Raw genomic sequence first — 20443 nt, forward strand, 5'->3', positions numbered from 1 at the left:
CAGAATCTTCTAAATCTCTAAAATAATAGCTATCTGAATAATTTTGAAAGTGTAAATGTTTATAAAAAGACTTTCTTATATTATATCCCAAGCCTATAGTGGACTCTATTCCCTTTGTTGCTCCTGACAACAGATGTGAGGATTGCACTCTGCAGGCTGTCTTTCTCTTCTTACAGCTCTTACAAGAGCTCAGTTTGCCCCATCTCATGGGAATAGTCCTTTAATAACACCCTAAAAGATGTGCAGGACAAACAAGTAACTAATCACAAACTAATATTCTTAGAAAACTCCTTTTTCCAGAATTGTCATTCTGTTTTACCTACTTAGCCAGAAATCCAAGAAAGCATAATGTTCCTGTCTTCTTAGTTAGATGGTGTCAGCTAATCACAGATCCACACTTGCATGGTATAATGTGGTCCCCATTTATGAATTTCTGAGAAGGAACAAAATTAACCCTGTTCTCATGAGATAGATATTGCCCATGTTTTGGCTCTTTCTTATGGTATCTGCCATCTTAATAGATAACTCTACAGTATCTGCATTTCTAATAAACCCTTTGCCTGAATGAGGATCTCCACCCTGGTCATCCCTAAATTGTAACAACTATGAACGGATTTTTTTCTAGTGTATAGAAGCTTATTCCCAATATGTTTCATAGAAAAGACCATTTTGTATGTTTGAGCCTGCACCTCATCCACAATTGCACAGAAAGCAAGGACTGACTCAGTTTCCTGTTCTCTAGGATCAGGACACATGAATGGACTGAAGGGAAAGCAATTCCCATTATCTGTAAAAACAAAACTATGTGACTTCTATGCTTAAAGTCAGCATTCCAGCATAGTAAAAGATGAGACAGAAAGAAAATCATATACAGTAACAGGAAGGTGACCACAGTGTGCAAGGCCTTTATGTGGGCTGTGGTGCTGACATCTCTGGAGCCTTTGGTGTTGTGTTGCATGTTCTTCAGATGTTTCCACAGGGAGAAGATGAGCAGGAGAAACAATGTCAGAGATGCAGTGAATGAAGTGAGTGTGAACATAGTGTTGACAAGTAAAACAAGTCTAGAAAATTCAGCCAAGTTACCTGTGATAGTACTGTAGGACATATTTGCTTCATGTCCATCAATCCAGACATCAATATGTGTGTTTATGATTAAAATGTTTAAAACCAGGATGAATAAAGATATAAACAATGTCACTAATATCACCTTTTTTACTCTCCACTTCAAATAAAGAAAAATATAGCTTGAAAAATTAGCTATTTTGAGAAAATAAAAGATGCTGAGACATGTAGCAAACCAGATGCTGAAATGATTGGTCACTGTCCAGAAAATTTTGATAATTCTCATCACTTTTCCAGGCATCATCAAAGTCGTGTAGATGGATGAAACCAATAAATGTACAATTAATGACCAGATCAGAATGATCCTGGAAATGGCCAGAGCAGTGAGGATCTGATCCACCGAAGAGATCTTTCTTTTCTTGACCCAGTCCAGGATGTTTACCAGTGCCATGAATGCATTTCCTAAGTTTCCTATTATGAATTCGACACTTAAAATAAATGTTAATGTGACACGTAGAATATAACTCATTGTTACTAGAAGGATGCTTTAGTTCGTGGTACACTGATGAAGATGTCTTCTAAAATACTATGAAATTATTGAACTCTCGTAGCATTCACTGTCATGAGCCCCTATACACAGTGTCAATCAAACATCGATTCACTACTGATTTGGTCCATAATTTTCTGCAGAAAATTTTAGAACCTCCAAGTCAGTTAGGTTAGAGTCTATCCAGATATTATGTGTCTTACACATAGCACGTCTTTTTGTAGATATGGAAGAAACACTGAATTTTCATGTGCTGTCATCAAAACAAAGATATACTTACATTCATTGGCTTTTACTAGTTTTTCTTTATAAATATTTTAGTCTAGATAATGGCTTTCTAGACAAGTAACATTAAGGAATTGTAATTCATAGCCATTAACCAAATTGAGACTGATATATAGAAGAAAAACTTATTAAATATATCAAAGTAATATTTGTCCAGGTAACTACGAATGCTTCCCAAAGTTCTTATAGCAAGGTATCAGAGTTGCCTATAAGTCTCATAGATATTATTGTCTCTCAGATATTCTGTATTAAGAAAAATAATCATCTTATTTTTTTTCAGGGACATGCATACAAACACACAATGCTACTCAAAAGAAGAGAAACATTCAAATGTCATTGGCTCATCATTTTAATAAATCTGTTTTAAGATTAGTGTTTGCAGGCATATTGGGATGATTATACTGCTATAGTTGTCAAGATGTTGTGTAAAATAGTTTCCAAGTATAACTGATGTAATAAAAATATAAATTTTCTCAAATGTCATTCTTTCATCTCTGTATATGAGCAAATCTAGAGAGTGTCCTATCATGCTCTCAAAAAAAGAATTTCAATGAATATATACACAAACAAAGGATCTTTTCTAATCTCTGTATCTCCCTTTGTTAGTACATTTACTACAGTTAGCACCTAGGACCTTCAGATAGAATCATTTCTCTCTACTTTGGACCAGTATCTCCTTCATTGCCAACATCACAAGCTTCAAGGATTATACATGACCTAGATAAGCAGGAAATGAAGCAAATAGGACTATTTTATTGTGTTTTAATAAACAAAGATAAGAGAAGCAAAGCAGCCAACCCCCAGAGAGCTCTTACCTCTACAGATTTTCAGACTGAAAAGAGAACAAGTTCCTGTCTCATCCCACCTTATATTCCTCTCTAGTATTGGGATGAAAGGCATGCACCACCTCCCAGCCTCTATGACAAACTAGTGTAGCTGCTGGTATTAAAGGTGTGTTCTACTACTGCCTGGCCTGTATAGCTAACTAGTGTGGCTGTCTTTGCACTCTTTAGGCAAGTTTTGTTTATTAAAAAATAAAATATCACTATATTTACCATTTTGTCTAAGTTTTAAAAAGAAGGCTATAATGGAAGAAAAACTGTATACAATTAGTACAATAACTGTATACAATATATACAGGTAATAAGTATATCAACAATGTCTAGTCCTTCACTATTTGACAAATTCAAAGAAAATACTCCATATCTATTCTATCTTTTTGAGTTCAAAGTCTTCTACCTAATTTACTATCTATTATAAACATCCAAAATTATCTTTTGGTATCTCTCAGTCTTATCCCTTTTACACTTCTTCAGTGAATATCTTTTCTGAGTATCATAGTCAAGGAAAACTATAACTGTCTATCCTTTAACTACCTCAGAGACCTGAGAAGGAAATAATATTAACTGATGAAGCAAGAAGTGCAAGCAAGAGACTTCCAAAGAATGTGAGTAATAACAGAAACAACTGAATGCCTGAACAGTCACCCAAAGCTCCTCTGCAACTTTAGGGAATCCATCTTCATGATAAAGACCTATAACATTCAACAGACTTTTTTATTGAGCAGGACTTTTGGAGGACTGCTCACCTTGACTAGACAAGTTTTGTCAGTCATTCTCTTTCGTGTCCTGCTTATCCAATTAGGACAACACACTGTTGGCAGTCAAGGCAAGGGCATTTTCTTGCCCAGTAACTTGCTTTGGCCACAAAGAAAATAAACTTTATATGGAGTTTCTTCAATGTGTATTATCTTCTCTGAAATAATTGGTGCTATCGAGAGCAAACTTGTCTCATTGTCATAAAAATAGAATCTTTGTTAATAAAGCATCTTACGTATCATATTCTGTAGATCTCGGAAGTGTTTGAAGACAATCTGTCTATTTAAAATGTATCCATTTGACCTTGAAAACATACTTAATATGACTCTACAAGTTCAATTGTAATACATGATTAATTGCTAACCTGCATTTCCTTATTATCTTAAATACTTGGTAATAATAACTTACAAGGGCTAGAAATTTGCATTGCTTTGTTACATGAGCTGTATATATACAATGCCTTGATGAAATTAGAAATTTATGTACAATATGCTTTAATAAAATTAATCTCAAATTTATATCAATATACAATTTTTATACAATATACAAAAGTACAATCCAACACAGAATAGTGAAAACTAGTAGTTGCTTTTAAAAAGTATATTCATTAATCTATTATTTAATCTTATCATATCTCTATCCTCCTTTTTTCTTTTCATAATAGATTCAATAATCTATCCTTCTATCCCATCAAAGCATGGCAATAAAACTCTTCAGGCGCTAAGGATAATCAAAGAATTAATAACTAAAAGTCAATAAAAAAGAACCAGGAAGACAGAAAAACAGGTGTCAAAGGCTACAGTAAAATCGATGTGGTGATGCACAATGGTAAACTTAGCCTAGCTGTGAAGAGATGGATATAGGATTATAACTACCCCAAAAACCCATGAGAGATAAATAAAACACTGTTTAAAACAAACCCTTTATAGAGATTACAGGCAAGGCATGAGGTATCCCATTGTGGAGACTGGATCAAAATCTCAGTAACCTGGAGTAAATGTCCAACAATTACAGAACAGCTATACTAAGAAGATAAAAGATAACATGCTTAAATATGTAAAAAATTTTAGGGGAAGTTGCTAAGAATAGAAGAGTGAGCATACCAACATTGCAGACACAGGAGGATTCCTGACATGGCTCCTTCACACAACAAAAGAGAAAGGAGAAAAAGAGAAATACAAAACACTCCAGGGGTGGAGCAGTGTGGAGAGGAGGCTGGGTTCTTCTGAAAATGCCAGGTTTTTAAAAGTAACAGAAGTATTCACCAGGAGAGAATAACACATACCACCCGAATGGGCACCCCTGAGCTCCTCCTCTGTATCTTCTGCTCTGTACAAGAAACACTTTCACCTGAAGAACAAGCAGTTCCTAGGATAGCCAGACTTATCCAGACAAGATGAGACTAGCAACAGAAAGACTTGCCACATATTTCATCTTTAGAGTAACATGATAAAGCATTGTCTCAGAAAGAAGGAATCTATCAGTTGGGAGAATAGAGAGTATAAGGGGCAGTTGGAAGAAATGGAGAGAGCTGAATATGATCAAAATGCATTGTATTAAATGTTCAAAGATCTACCAAATAAACTTAAAGACGCCATGCCACTCCTCTCCAGGACAGAGGTGATGAATCTCTGGCCAAAGATGGACGTGGGCTAGAATCCTTTCCGGTAAGCTACTGCCTCTTGGTGCTACACAGATTACTAAATATGGGTTAAGCAAGATATGAGAGTTAGCCAGTTAGAGGCTAGAGCTAATGGGACAAGCAGTGTTTAAAAGAATACAGTTTCTGTGTTGTTATTTCGGGGCATAAGCTAGCTGGGCAGCCAGGAGCTGAGTGGCAGGAACGCAGCCCGCAGCTCCTTCTACACCTGATTACTTGTTTCTCTATCAAAGCACATTGTATCAAACTTTCAAAAAACTACCAAATGAATTTAAAGAATTGTGATGACTTGTTTCTATATCCATAGATCATAGCATATTTCAAGCCCCATCAGAGAAACTTCTTCTTATGGTACTTGACAATTAAAATAGAGACTCTCACCTGCTCATATGTACAGAAAAAAAGAGTGGGGCCTTCTCATCTCTAAAATGAGCACTCATGAACACCCCACCCCTCAAACCTTAGGGATTTTCATGGAAGAGGACAAGAAAAGACTATGAGAGAAGGAAAGAATGGGTAATAGCATGAAAACTGGTTGTCTTTTTTTTGATAAATAGGGCAGTTGAACATGTGAACAACATGTAAAAACCTGAACAAGCTCAATCTAGACAAAACCCCAACATAGAGAGAGGAAGGCAACACAAAACCCTACTTCTACCTGAGAAACCTCAGGTTTTGATAGCTGTGGGAGAAGAATCAGTAGAATCAATGATTAAACCACACACTGGGGAAGCCCCATCTCAAGAATAGTGCAGCAACAAAAAGTAGACTCTATGAAATGAAAAGAACTCAAAGTTTGGGTGTGAAGCAAGAGGAGGCAACAGTTATGGGAGCAGATGGAGGAGTGAGATAATATGTTCAAAGTACATTGTATGAAATTTTCAAAGAATTAATAAAAATATTCTTACATAAAAGAATCAAAGAAAAGACAAAACAAACTCCTACATATCACAAGAGTAAATTCTTAATTTTCCTTTATAGGTAAGAAAATGCAAGATTAGAGATCTTAGCCGCTTTGAACAAATACACCAGATGGTACAAGGATCACTTCCACCAGGAGCGTTAAGGACACCCTTCTTCACATGCTCATTATTTGAACCCAGATGAATTACAATTCAATGCAGTGTGTTAACTTTACCTAAGGAAACAATTCTGGAGACAGTTCAAGGAGTAATAATCCTATCACCAGGGATATCTTTTATCCCAGTAATACCCAAGCTATTTTCAATGCTACAAAGACATTGGCAGATTTCCCAAAACCAAATGCTCACACAAACTGGATAAAAAATATGCTCAGTATTAACTAAGCTGGTGTTACTGTTTATGATTAATAATCTTTCCAAAAAAGCTTTAGCAATACTGTTTTTGGGTGGAAAATAAAGTCTTATATCCATTTCGCTCATTTTTTTATTTACCTTTGAGAATTTAGTATATTTGCATCATTTCTGCATACTTTTCTTCCATCTGAACTCTCCCATATACTTCTCCTTGCTATCTTTCAAAGTCATCACCTACTTTTCATAATTTTTGTTACACACACACACACACACACACACACACAAACCTTTCAGTCTGAATGACTTTCTAGTGACTTTTACTTTCTGTAGACCATGTTAAGGAGGAATACAACATTAACCAAGATTAATGCTTAGTTTAATGCTAGTTTCGTAGAAAAAAAAAACCTGCTATCCCAAAACAACTCTAATCATTCATTGTATGCCCTCAGCACAGGCCCCAAATTTAACTCTGGTCCTGAAGGTAAATCTGAATTCTCATTTACTAGCATGCAAATGAAGGCATATTCTCTTTCACTGTTTTGCAAGCATTTTCCTTTGTCTAGCAAATGGAGCTCATGAAGTATGAGTATTATGCAGCAAAGCTTTAAAAGTTTTGAAGTTGCAAAGATTTATTATTTTTTTCAGTCCTCAGGTGATATCATGAATGGTTCTTCAACATCAGGACTTTGATTCAGCAGATAAACTGGATTCATGTAATAGAGCTTTTTCTTTCTACGGTGTCTTGTTGTCCATAGGATCTCTTTGGAAAATTCCTCTTCTCTACAATTATCTCCTGGTAATTAATGTCTTATAGCTTCATTATATTCAGTCAAGAAGCAAACACACACATACACATACACACAGACACAGACACACACACACACACACACACACCAATCCAAGGCTGAGAATAAGACACCATTCAAGAAATCATTGCTGTGATCACTAAGATAGAATTCCATTGTCTAGATATAGCAGTATATCTAGTGTGTTGATGAAGTGAAAACTACTAATGGACAGGAATCTTGCTAGAAGTGTTCTGTATAACTTATTGGTAGTTGTGCTAAAAAAAAAAAAAAGCCTGATGAATGCTGTGTTCTGTTGATTCCTAGTACCTTAGCAGCCATATTAGAAGAAAACTGGACAGGCTTTCATCTTGGAATTGAAAATGTGAGATTTCTCTGAGATTTGTTTTTTAGTGAAAATTGTACTGTGTAATTCCATTTTTATTGCCCTGTGGATTGTATTGTGTTTGAAATGTTACCATTACATGATTTGTACTTTATCTTTTATTGATATTTACTATATTTTCACCAAGAAATCTATAATTTGACTCTTATCTAGTTTTTTATTTATTGAACTTCATCTTTGACTTTTAGCATTTCATATTCATAGGTTCCATGATGTGGGAGGTCCTTCTGTCTGTGTGTTGCTTTTATTGGTTAATGAATAAAGAAGTGGCTTGGCCTATAGCATGGGAGGAAAAGCACAGAGTCGGAGAGACGCCATGGAGTTGTGGCCAAAACTTGCTGATAAGCCACTGTCATGTGGTGATACACGAATTAATAGAGATGGGTTAAATTAATGTGTAAGTGATAACCAAGAAGCTAGAACTAATGGGCCAAGCAGTGATTTAATTATAGAGTTTATTTGTGATTATTTTGGGTCTAAGCTAGCTGGATTGCAAGGAAGAACTAATGGCTCCCTTCCAACAGTTCCATCTCTAAATATTTATTCAACTGCAGACACTTTACAAATCAGAGCATTTCTCTCAGCACTGAATATATGCATACTTTCTTTTCTTATTGTTTCCTAAGCAATAGAATAACAAATAACTAATCACTGCACAATTTTCCTGTTTCCCAATTCAGCCCTTTATCTGCTTCTCAATAAGAGAATTTATACATACAATATTCAAATATAGATTGAAATTTTCAAGTGTCAATGAACCATGTATAAGTACTATAACATCCTCCTTCAAGTAGCTACCTATTATACATGTTCACATTTTATAACATGTGTATCCCCAACAAATTGTCTCTGGAAGACATACAGAAAATAAACTCAACATGTTTCCAATAAGTAGCTAAATAAATAAACAAGGTTAAAAGAGGAAAATATGAGAAAACAAACCTAGTAATATGAAGGGTTTCCTTCTGAAGAATCAATAATTCTTACAACAGATTTAACATCATTGGACACCTGCCACATGAATAAATATATACATAAATATTACATTTAACATAAATCATTTAAAAATGACAAAGTATCTAATTATAGATAGAAAATTTAATTTAGCTAATATTATTTGTTCATATATTTATTTACTCCATATTCATTTATATCATTGTAGAACAATACAGATATTTCCATATTTTCTACCAATGCTGTAACAGTTAGGGTAGTCCTAATCTACACAAAATTTGGCCAAATTCACATTACTACAAGTAAAGTACAGAAGGTGGAAATTTATACAAAAGTAATTTATTAAGAATTAATATACCTCTAAAATACAAAAGACGATCTACATATTAGGAAACTGGGGGCTTCACATCACTGAGCCTACACCTCAGCCACCACACCATGGCAATAAATGCCTGTCTAAGTTTAGTGTTTCCAAGAATCAAGACATATGAGTGGCCAGAAGGGAAAGCAACTCCAATAGTCCAGAAAAGCAGAGAAACTGAATTTTTCTGCTTATATAATGTTACAAAACTGCAAAAGAAGTGACAGAGAAAAAATGGCATACAGTAACAGGAAGGTGACCACCATCTGCAGAGCCCTTATGTGGGCCGCAGTGCTGACATCTCTGGATCCTTTGGCATTGTACTGCATGCTCTTCAGATGTCGCCAAAGGGAGAAGATGAGCAGGAAAAACACGGTCAGGGTCACAGTGAAGGGGATGAGTGTGAACATAGTGTTGGTGAGTAAAACGAGCCTAGGAACTTGAGAATAATTACTTGAGATAACACTGAAGGATGCATTTGTTTCAATGCTGTAAATGAAGATATCAGTGTGTGTGTTTATGACTAAAATGTTTAAAAACAAGAAGAGCAGAGATGCCAACAGTGTCCCTGAAACTATTTTTTTAACTCTCCACTTTAGATGAAGGAAAATAGAGTTTGAAAAATTGGCTATCTTGAGAAAATAGAAGATGGCTGAGACATGTAGCAAGCCAGATACTGAAATGATTGGTTGCTGTCCAGGAAATACAAATTTGTTTCACAATTCTTCTAGCTATTCTCATGGCTGGAAGCCGTTCAGATACAAATAAGCTTGCAGTTAATGAAAAGAGCAAAAAAATTCTGGAAATTGCCAGAGTAGTCAAGATCTGATCTGTGAAAGATATCTTTCTCCTCTTTACCCAGTCCATAATGTTCACTAGCACTGTGAATGCATTGCCTAAATTTCCCAGTAGTAATCCCACATTTAAAATAGTTAATAATATGTAATGTAGGACACCATTCATTGTTTCCACGACAATGTTCCAAATCCCACTATAGTGCTAAATATTTCTTAATACAGTCTTCTGATGTAAGTCTAGATGATTCTTGAGATTTTATGACATGCTAATTTTAATGAACTCATTGTACAATGTCAAATAAACATCAAAATTTATTGATGAAGTGGTTTATAGAGTTCTTCACAAAAATCTTACATTTTTCTAGAAAGCCCAGCTGAGGTTCCTTCGGATGCTTCATACAATACACACAGTGGACCAGAGTCCTCCATGGTTGATGTTGAAGAAAACATAATTCTCATGTACTGTCATCAAAACAAATAAATTTATTTACATTGTTTGACATTCTGCATATTACATTGTAACCATTTGATTCCTGACAAGGAAAAATTATATAATTCTAACTCACATAAAAGTCAAAGTATCTTGAATTCTATTTAACATAATAATCCCTTTAAATATTTCAAAATGAAGCTACTTAGGCATCGATACATATTTTCCAAACTTCTTTCTACAAGCAAACAATTACCTAATAGTCTTATATAGAGAGTAATTCTTCAAATATCTTGGGATGAGAAGATTAATAATTTTACGTTTTATAAGGTCATATATGCATTCACACACATGCAGATAATAATATATGCTAGTTTATTTATATGCATTATTGACATTGTAATCCCTTTCATTTCTGAGTTAAGTAATTCAGGTATATCATTTACTTAAAATTTATTGTGCATTTCACTTATGATTGTTAGGAGCTGGTATAAAATTGATTTCATTTTTAATTCCTAAAGTAGTAATGTAAATATTCTAAAGAGTTGTGACTATCTTATTCAAACATGTAAATAAATATGGAATAATTCCTATTCTATTACAAAGCAGACAATAAGTTTATATGAGTTTATTTGCACAACAAGAATGCTTTTCATTATCCATATCTCCTACCTTTGTTAATGCATCTGATTCCTTCACCAGTATGAGTCTTAGGCACTATTCATTTCTCTCCAGTTTTCACTGACATTTGCATCTATGCATATAAAGAACAGTAAAGAGCCCAGGCAAGCCAAGAAATGGAGCAAAGGGTCAGAATATTCTTTTAGACCTAATGAATAGTCGAAGAATCAATAACACAAATGTGAAGTATCAAAATAAGACATCAGAAAAACATGTTTAAAACTTTAGTAAACTTGGCCTAGTGGTGCACATTGGTATATGTGGCTCAGCACTGAAGAAAACTGGGCTAGTTGGTGAGACCCAGTATAAGCATAACACTGACAAAAATGTTATATTGAAGGAAAAGCTATAGGTTATTGCATGTGAAAGATGGATTATAATTGTAAATTGGAGCAATAGTGAGCAAAGAAAGTGACAAAATTTCTAGAAAAGTAACATTAACGTACCTGACAACAGAAAGGTCCTCATGGAATTCCTCTTTCCCCATAACAAAAAAGTCAGAAGTGACAAAGAAAAATGCAAAACACATTAAGGGAAGGGTGGGGCTGTGTGGAGAAAATGCTAGTACAATAGCTTCAAGGCCTTTAGGAAAAGTGACAAAGCTTGTATGCATGAGAGGCAGTAACGCCAACCCAGGAGCTTCCCTGAGCCCCTCTTCTCCACCTATTGCTCTGTACAGGAAACATTTAAGGTTCTACTGGAATAGCTGTAGCTGCTGGACTCTGTAGGCCAAGTTGCTTTGTTCAGATTCAAAACTGCAACCCTATTAATAGTGACAAGATTGCTGTGAAAGTCTCTGACACAGTTGTAGGAAAAGAGCCCAAACTTCTACTGAATTGATGGAAGACACTCCTTTAAGAGTGGAGTAACCCATATTCAAGAGACAAAGCAGCAAAGACAGAGCTACAGAACAAGCATAGGCTTCCATCCCAGTGCAGGTCACTCAGCAAGGTGTAAGTCATGTGCTTATAAATTCAGTCACAGGCAGAGTGGCACAGTCCATTAATATTTTAATCATGAATCTATGTGAGACCTCAGATATCTTGTTTTCTATTTTTTTGTGAATATCTTATGTCATCAAGATATTCTGACATTTTGAACTATAATGGAATGTTGTGAGCATTAGGTTTAATTTTCTAAGTGGCCATCCAGGTACTGGATGGTGGCAGGGAAAATATCCAGTGAATTGAATATTTTGTTCCTTGCCTGCTATGAACTTACAATATGCTTGCTTGAAAAGAGTTTAGAAATATTAAGAGGAAATAAAACACACAAAAGTAACAATTGAGAAAGTTTGCTGTCAGGCCTTCAATGTAGCTCAGTGGAAAAATGCTCTTTAGTCATGTACAAGACCCTGGGTTAAATCAACAACCATAAAAATAAAAAAAAAATAAGGAAAGGAATCTTCTTAACTTGATTTTATAATGTTAAATGGTTTTTGCATATAAAATAACTATTAAGAAAAGTAATGGTAGTAACATTATCCACAGTTGAAAAGTATATGAGATTTTATTAAAATATTTTACATGGTTTTCAAAAACTACCATATTGTCACAAATGCCATCTACTTTGGTGTTTCAGCTTGCTGCAGTTAATACTTCTTGCATTTTAATAATATATTAACATTTAACTTAAAATTGTACAATAAATAGCCAGGCTTTGTTCTGAGAAATGTTTCTGTTTGTGTAAATTTGCAACCTCAAAGTGAACCAAACGAAAACAGAACCAAACACTTCATACTACACACATATTTCATAATGTGTTTAATTGTTGATCTTTTATAGCCTTCAAATCATTCACTCATTAATTCATCCATTTATTAATTATGTAAAATAATTTGACAAATCTTTTGCTTTCATTTTAGGATACTAAGAATAAACAGAATTGACATGATTTTCCCTCCCAGGATGCTTTTTATGTATTTGAGGAGATTGATGATGAACATGGTTAACTATGTTACTGAAATGAACTCCCTTTACTTTTACATAATAATGATAAGATTTTATAGCACCTCAATTTTAAAGAAAATGAGCTCAATTTGCTGGTCCTTCATGTGAACTTTGATGCTGCAATCTTATCATCCTCTGTGTAGAGCCCCATCTTCCTCGTCATCTTGCACAGAAAGAAGATTAATTCCAGAGCACAGAGCAGAGGTGTAGTGCAAAGTGTGAAGAGTCCACAGTGAGGGCAGTCCCATGTCAGTGTGAGGTAAGTGTGAAGTGTCTACACTGAAGACAGTCATATGTGAAAAGCAGTCGTGTCCTTCATCTTGGTTTTTGCAGTCAAATTGCTTTTATAGTCACTCAACAGAGCAGTCTCTTCTATGTTTACACCATAAACATCACAATCAAAACTTGTGCACAGAGATGTATGTGCAGTATATACACTCATATGTGATAGTATAAACACCCCGCTCCACAAGACAAAGACCATAGAGGATGTCAGGTGTTTTCATGTATCACTCTGTCCCATTTCCTTAACGTAGGATATCTCACTGAGCCTGGAGCAGAGATGGTGGCCAGCAAGCCTCAGGGATCCTCCAGTCACCACTTCCCATGCCCCACAGCACTGGTGTTACAGACATACACCATCATGCCCTGTTTCTTATGAGTTATGTGGATTTGAACTTAGATCCCCATGGTTGTGAAGATTCTCTTACAAACTAAGTCATCTTCTCTGCCTCCCCTTCAATATATCTACTTTATATATGCCCTTAATTGTGGGTGTAGTCAGTTATTCTTTACAATTCCATGACCAATGTCAAGCAAACAGTACCACAGTGTGTTAGTTTGTGATCTCAATCCTCTCTTTTTGAAAACAGTAAATTCTTAAAATTGCTCAAATTAACTCTTGTTCATATACTCTGTGTCCCTCCTGGAGACCAAAGGAATTCATAGTTGACTTTGAATTGAAGCTGCATTCTTGTTTGCTAGCATGCAAATAAGGACATACTCTGTTACAACATCTGTAAACACTTTAATTTCTCCATTATTTGTGTTAAACAACTTTAGTTTTCTGTTAATAAAATGTTATATTTAATAAGTATATTATTCAGAGTGTTTTCTTGGAATCCCAGGAAACTAATACTCTTTAAAGAGCTAGTACTATGCATAGCTTTGTTTAAAACTGTGCACTTGTTACAGAGGCCAACACACATACCTCATAGGAGAATTAATAAAATCCTGGCAAACAGAATCCAAAAACACATTAAAAATATTATCCATTATGATCAAATAGGCTTTATCCCAGAGATGCAGGGCTGGTTCAACTTGCAAAAATCTATCAATGTAATCCATTATATAAATAAACTGAAAGAAAAAATATGATCATTTCATTAGATGTGGAAAAAGCATTTGACAAAATTCAACACCCTTTTATGATAAAGGTTTTGCAGAGGTTAGGGATACAAGGATCATACCTAAATATAATAAAAGCAATATATAGCAAGCCAACAGCTAATATCAAATTAAATAGAGAGAAACTCAAAGCCATTCCACTAAGTTCTGGAACAAGACAAGGCTGTCAACTCTCACCATATCTCTTCAACATAGTGCTTGAAATTCTAGCAATAGCAATAAGACAACATCAGAAGATCAAGAAGATTCAAATCGGAAAGGAAGAAGTCAAACTTTCGTTATTTGCAGGTGATAGGATAGTGTACATTAGTGACCCCCAAACCTCTACCAAAGAACTCCTACAGCTGATAAATAACTTCAGTGAAGTGGCAGGCTACAAGATCAACTCAAAAAAATCAGTAGCCCTCCAATACACAAAGGATAGAGAAGCAGAGAGGGAATTCAGAGAAACTTCACCTTTTACGATAGCCACTAATAGCATAAAGTATCTTGGGATAACTCAACCCAAGGAAGTGAAAGATCTATTTGACAATAACTTGAAGGCATTGACTAAAGAAATTGAAGAGGACAGCAGAAAATGAAGAGACCTCCCATGCTCTTGGATGGGTAGCATCAACATAGTAAAAATGGCAATCTACCAAGGGCAATCTATAAATTCAGCGCAATCCCCATTAAAATCCCTACAATTCAGAGAATCATTAGATCTTACTACAAAAGCCTGTATGCCACAAAACTGGAAAATGTAAAAGAAATGGACACTTTTTAAGATAAATACCATATACCAAAGTTAAACTAGGACCAGGTGAACAATCTAAATAGACCTATTAGTCGGGAAGAATTAGAAGCTGTTATCAAAAACCTACCTACCAAAAAAAGCCCAGGACCAGATGGTTTCAATGTGGAATTCTACCAGAACTTCCAAGAAGACCTAATACCTATACTCCTAAATGTATTTCACAATATAGAAACAGAAGAGTCATTGCCAAATTCCTTTTATGAAGCTACAGTCACTCTGATACCAAAACACACAAAGACTCAACCAAAAAAGAGAATTACAGGCCAATCTCACTCATAAACATCGAAGGAAAAATCCTCAACAAAATACTGGCAAACTGTATCTAAGAACACATTAGAAAAATTATCCATTATGATCTGGGCTTCATCCCAGAGATGCAGGGCTGGTTCAACATACGAAAATCTATCAATGTAATCCATCATATAAATAAACTGAAAGAAAAAACCATATGATCATTTCATTAGATGCTGAAAAAGCTTTTGACAAAATTCAACATCCGTTTATGATAAAAGTCTTGGAAAGAATAGGGATACAAGGGTCATACCTAAATATAATAAAAGCTATTTACAGCAAATCGACAGCTAACATCAAACTAAACGGAGAGAAACTCAAAGCCATCCCACTAAAACCATGAAAACGACAAGGCTGCCCAATCTCTCCATACCTCTTCAATATAGTGCTTGAAGTTTTAACAATAAAACAAAATAAGGGGATAAAGGGAATTCAAATTGGGGGAAGAAGTTAAACTTTTATTATTTGCAGACTATATGATATTGTACATAAGTGACCCCAAATGCTCCACCAAAGAACTCCTACAGCTGATAAACACTTTTAGTAATGTGGCAGGATACAAGATCAACTCCAAAAAATCAGTCACCCTCCTATACACAAAGGATATGGAAACAGAGAGGGAAATCAGAGAAGCATCACCTTTCACGATAGCCACAAACAGCATAAAATATCTTGGGGTAACTCTAACCAAGGAAGTGAAAGATCTATTTGACAAGAACTTTAAGCCATTGAGAAAGAAATTGAAGAGGATACCAGAAAATGGAAGGATCTCCCTTGCTCTTGGATTGGGAGGATCAACATAGTAAAAATGGCAATTCTACCAAAGGCACTCTATAGATTCAATGCAATCCCCATCAAGGTCCCATCAAAATTCTTCACAGGTCTTGAGAGGACAATAATCAACTTTATATGGAAAAACAAAAAAACCCAGGAGAGCCAAAACAATCTTATACAATAAAGGAACTTCTGGAGGCATTAGCATCCCTGACTTCAAACTCTATTACAGAGCTACAGTAATGAAAACAGTGTGGTATTGGCATAAAAACAGAGAAGTCGACCAATGGAATCATATAGAAGACCCGGATTTTAACCCACAAACCTATGAACACCTCATTTTCAATAAAGGAGCTAAAAGTATACAATGGAAGAAAGAAAGCATCTTCAACAAATGGTGCTGGCACAACTAGATGTCAACCTGTAGAAGAATGAAAATAGACCCATATCTATTACCATGCACAAAACTCAAGTCCAAATGGATCAAAGACCTCAATATCAATCTGAACACACTGAACCTGATAGAAGAGAAAGTGGGAAGTACCCTACAACATATGGGCACAGGCGATCGCTTCCTAGGTATAACCCCAGCAGCACAGACATTAAAAGAAACATTGAATAAATGGGACCTACTAATACTGAGAAGCTTCTGTAAAGCAAAGGACACTGTCACTAAGACAAAAAGTCAACCCACTGACTGGGAGAAGATCTTCACCAACCCCGCAACAGACAAAGGTCTGATCTCCAAAATATATAGAGAACTCAAGAAACTAGACTTTAAAATGCTAATTAACCCAATTAAAAAATGGGGCACTGATCTGAACAGAGAATTCTCAACAGAAGAAGTTCAAATGGCCAAAAGACACTTAAGGTCATGCTCAACCTGCTTAGCGATCAGGGAAATGCAAATCAAAACAACTTTGAGATATCATCTTACATCTGTCAGAATGGCTAAAATCAAAAACACCAATGATAGCCTTTGCTGGAGAGGTTGTGGAGGAAGGGGTACGCTCATCCATTGCTGGTGGGAATGCAAACTTGTGCAACCACTTTGGAAAGCAGTGTGGCGGTTTCTCAGGAAATTCGGGATCAACCTACCCCTGGACCCAGCAATGCCACTCTTGGGAATATACCCAAGAGATGCCCGATCATATGTAAGGGCATTTGTTCAACTATGTTCATAGCAGCATTATTTGTAATAGCCAGAACCTGGAAACAACCTAGATGCCCTTCAATGGAAGAATGGATGAAGAAAGTGTAGAATATATACACATTAGAGTACTACTCAGCGGTAAAAAACAAGGACTTCTTGAATTTTGCATGCAAATGGATGGAAATAGAAAACACTATCCTGAGTGAGGTAACCCAGACCCAAAAAGATGAACATGGGATGTACTCACTCATAATTGGTTTCTAGCCATAAATAAAGGTCATTGAGTCTATAATTTTATATCATAAAGAAGCTAAATAAGAAAGTGAACCCAAAGAAAAACATATAGCTATCCTCCTGGTTATGGGAAGTAGACAAGATTACCGGGCAAAAAATTGGGATCTTGATGGTGGAGTGGGAGGGGGGTAAGGGGAGATGGGGAGAGAAAAGTGAGAAGGGGAGGATGGGGGGAACTTGGGGAAATGGGATGATTGGGATAAAGGAAGGTTGGATAGGGGAGCAGGGAAGCACATATCTTAATTAAGGGAGCCATCTTAGGGTTGGCAAGAGACTTGGACCTAGAGTGGCTCCCAGGTGCCCAGGGCGATGTCCCCAGTTAGTTCCTTGGGCAGCTGAGGATAGGGAACCTGAAATGACCCTATCCTATAGCCACACTAATGAATATCTTGCATATCACCATAGAACCTTCATCTGGCGATGGATGGAGATAGAGACACTGGCGCACCGGACTGAGCTCCCAATGTCCCAATGAGGAGCAGAAGGAGGGAGAACATGAGCAAAGAAGTCAGGACCACAAGGGGTGTACCCACCCACGGAGACAGTGGGGCTGATCTATTGGGAGCTCACCAAGGCCAGCTGGACTGTGACTGAAAAGCATGAGATAAAACCAGACTCTCTGAACAAGGCGGACAATGAGGGCTGCTGAGAAGTCAAGGACAATGGCTCTGGGTTTTGATCCTACTTCATGTTCTGGCTTTGTGGGAGCCTAGCCAGTTTGGATGTTCACCTTCCTAGACATGGACGGAGGGGGGAGGACCTTGGACTTTCCACAGGGCAGGGAACCCTGACTGCTCTTTGGACTGTAGAGGGAGGGAGAGAGGAGTGGGGGGAGGGGGAGAACGGTGGGAGGAGGGGGAGGGAAATGGGAGGCTGGGAGGAGGGGGAAATTTTTTTTTCAATAAAAAAAATAAAAAAGAAAAAAAATTCCTGCAAAATACTTCACAGACCTTGAGAGAATTATTGTCCTATCATCTCAGATGTGTTTCTCTTGTAGATAAATAAAATTCAAAGCACCTTTCATGCCTTTCAGGCTTTTCAGCCTTTTATCAATGTTTGTCAAAAGTATTCCTCATGTGTAGAGTTTTGGTGATGTTACTGGTTTGGATTCATTGAGTTTTAAAGCAATTGACTTTTAAAATAATCCACAATTTAGAGGATTAAGGTTTAAACTTTTCCTATGATTTCATTATGTTCTTTGAACACCTGTTTCACATAGAAACAAATGGAAGTACAATACTTCTAAGACCAGTTAGACAATATCAGTTAATAGCAGAATCATTCCATCCTGGCCAAACACTTTCTCCATTCCCTCTCCCTCCTACAGATAGAAAATGTAACCTTAAAATTTAGAAAACCTGCTTTCCCTGGGAGGCTGGTAACTGACCTTTTCTGCACAGACTGTTGCCAAAAATATTTGCTTATTTCCCAGCCGCGCTGCCCCAAATAATCACTAAGAAACTATATTAATAATAACAGTGCTTGCTCTATTAGCTCATTCTTCTTAAATTTTATCTTAAATTGAGCCATTTCTAGTAATCTGTGTATCATCACATTGTTGTGGCCTATCAGTAATATTTTTTCCAGCTTCTGCCATCTGCCTCCTGCAGCAGCTACATGGCTTCTCTTTGACTCTGCCTGCTATCTCATCTTCTCTCTGCTTGGAATTTCTACCTTTCACTATTCTGCAATGCAATAGGCCCAAGCAAATTCTTTATTAGCCAATGGTATTCACAGAATAGAGAGGGGAATCTGCTGTTGGACAATGGTCATGTACCCTGTAAAGACTTGTCACTTTTATTGCTTTAATATAATGCTGATTGACCAATAACAAGGCTGTAAGTATAGATGGGGCATCAAGAACAAGAGAATTCTGGGAAGAGGAAAGTTTCGGTCGGCAATCATCAAACAGACACAGAGGAAGCAAGATGTGAATGCCTCTCTAATAAAAAGTACCAAGCCATGTGGCTAACATGAACAAGAATTATGGGTTAATGTATAATGTAAGAGCTAGTTAATAAGAAAGTTTGAGCTAATAGTTTAACCAGTTTATAGTTAATGTAGGCCTCTGTGTGTTTCTTTGGGACTAAATAGCTATGGGACCAGACAGGAGAGAAATATTTGTTAACAAATGGTGCCAAAATGGACAACTCTGTACACATAAAACCTAAGAGGTCCTGAAAAGTAATTCTGGACATAAAATAACAAAGTTAAACATGCCTTCTTGGTACTAGCATTTTCTCATGTGAGCTTTGTTTGCTAGAGTCAAACACATCTCATTTAAGAGAGGCTTCCTGACTCAGATTTAGCTGTAAAATCCTTGCAGCACTTTTAAGTGTCCTGACCAGAAAACACTTAAATGGTGTTTATGAATGGCCTGCAGCATGCTTCTTGAAAGTGCCAGGGACTTTGAAACTCCACAGAGTTGTGCCAATAAACATGAATCCTGCCAGCACCTCTGCCATGAATGTAGACTCTCAGAAAGCTAAGGAATGGAGTAGATCTAGTCATCAAGACCAAGGCTTTAATGCTAACCATATTGCTTAGCAAATTGAAGAATCACATGGTCAGAAAAAGAGAGATATTCAGTAAAGATAGATTCAGATGAAGAAAACATTTAAATGGTGTTTAGTGTGTTTAAAAATATGTGTAGGCTTGGGAAACAAAAGAGAAAGGATAAAGTCCTTTAAAAAAGAAATAAAGAAAATAGTTTGGTGTGGTGGCATATACCTTTATCCCAGGACTTTGGCAAGATAGGCAGGTGTGTCAATATCTAGTGCTTTGGAGTCCCTGGGTAAGAGTCTTGTGCAAATCAGGACAGGGGATATAGAGTATGAACAACTGCATAGCAAGCTTTATTTTGTATGGCTTTTATACAGACTAAAAAGCATTACCTCATCTCTGAAACCCCCCTTTACTCACATACATGATCATGA

General features: G+C 36.3%; 1 protein-coding gene and 1 pseudogene across 1 annotated transcript; both read right to left on the reverse strand.

Annotated features, from left to right (window-relative positions):
- Positions 1 to 652: 652 nt before the first annotated feature.
- Positions 653 to 1591, reverse strand: LOC121436714 (taste receptor type 2 member 140-like). Its single transcript, XM_041636730.1, has one exon. The coding sequence runs from the start codon at positions 1589 to 1591 to the stop codon at positions 653 to 655; it is 939 nt and encodes a 312-aa protein (XP_041492664.1).
- Positions 1592 to 8960: 7369 nt separating this feature from the next.
- On the reverse strand, positions 8961 to 9898 carry LOC121436722 (annotated as a pseudogene).
- Positions 9899 to 20443: the final 10545 nt, after the last annotated feature.

This window comes from Microtus oregoni, unplaced genomic scaffold (genome assembly GCF_018167655.1).
Source record: "Microtus oregoni isolate MIOR12 unplaced genomic scaffold, Mior012 000002F_ref0000024, whole genome shotgun sequence".
Classification (NCBI taxonomy): domain Eukaryota; kingdom Metazoa; phylum Chordata; class Mammalia; order Rodentia; family Cricetidae; genus Microtus; species Microtus oregoni.

Excerpts from the sequence above, each read along its gene's own strand:
- LOC121436714 (XM_041636730.1), bottom strand. The coding sequence starts at position 1,591 with ATGAGTTATATTCTACGTGTCACATTAACATTTATTTTAAGTGTCGAA.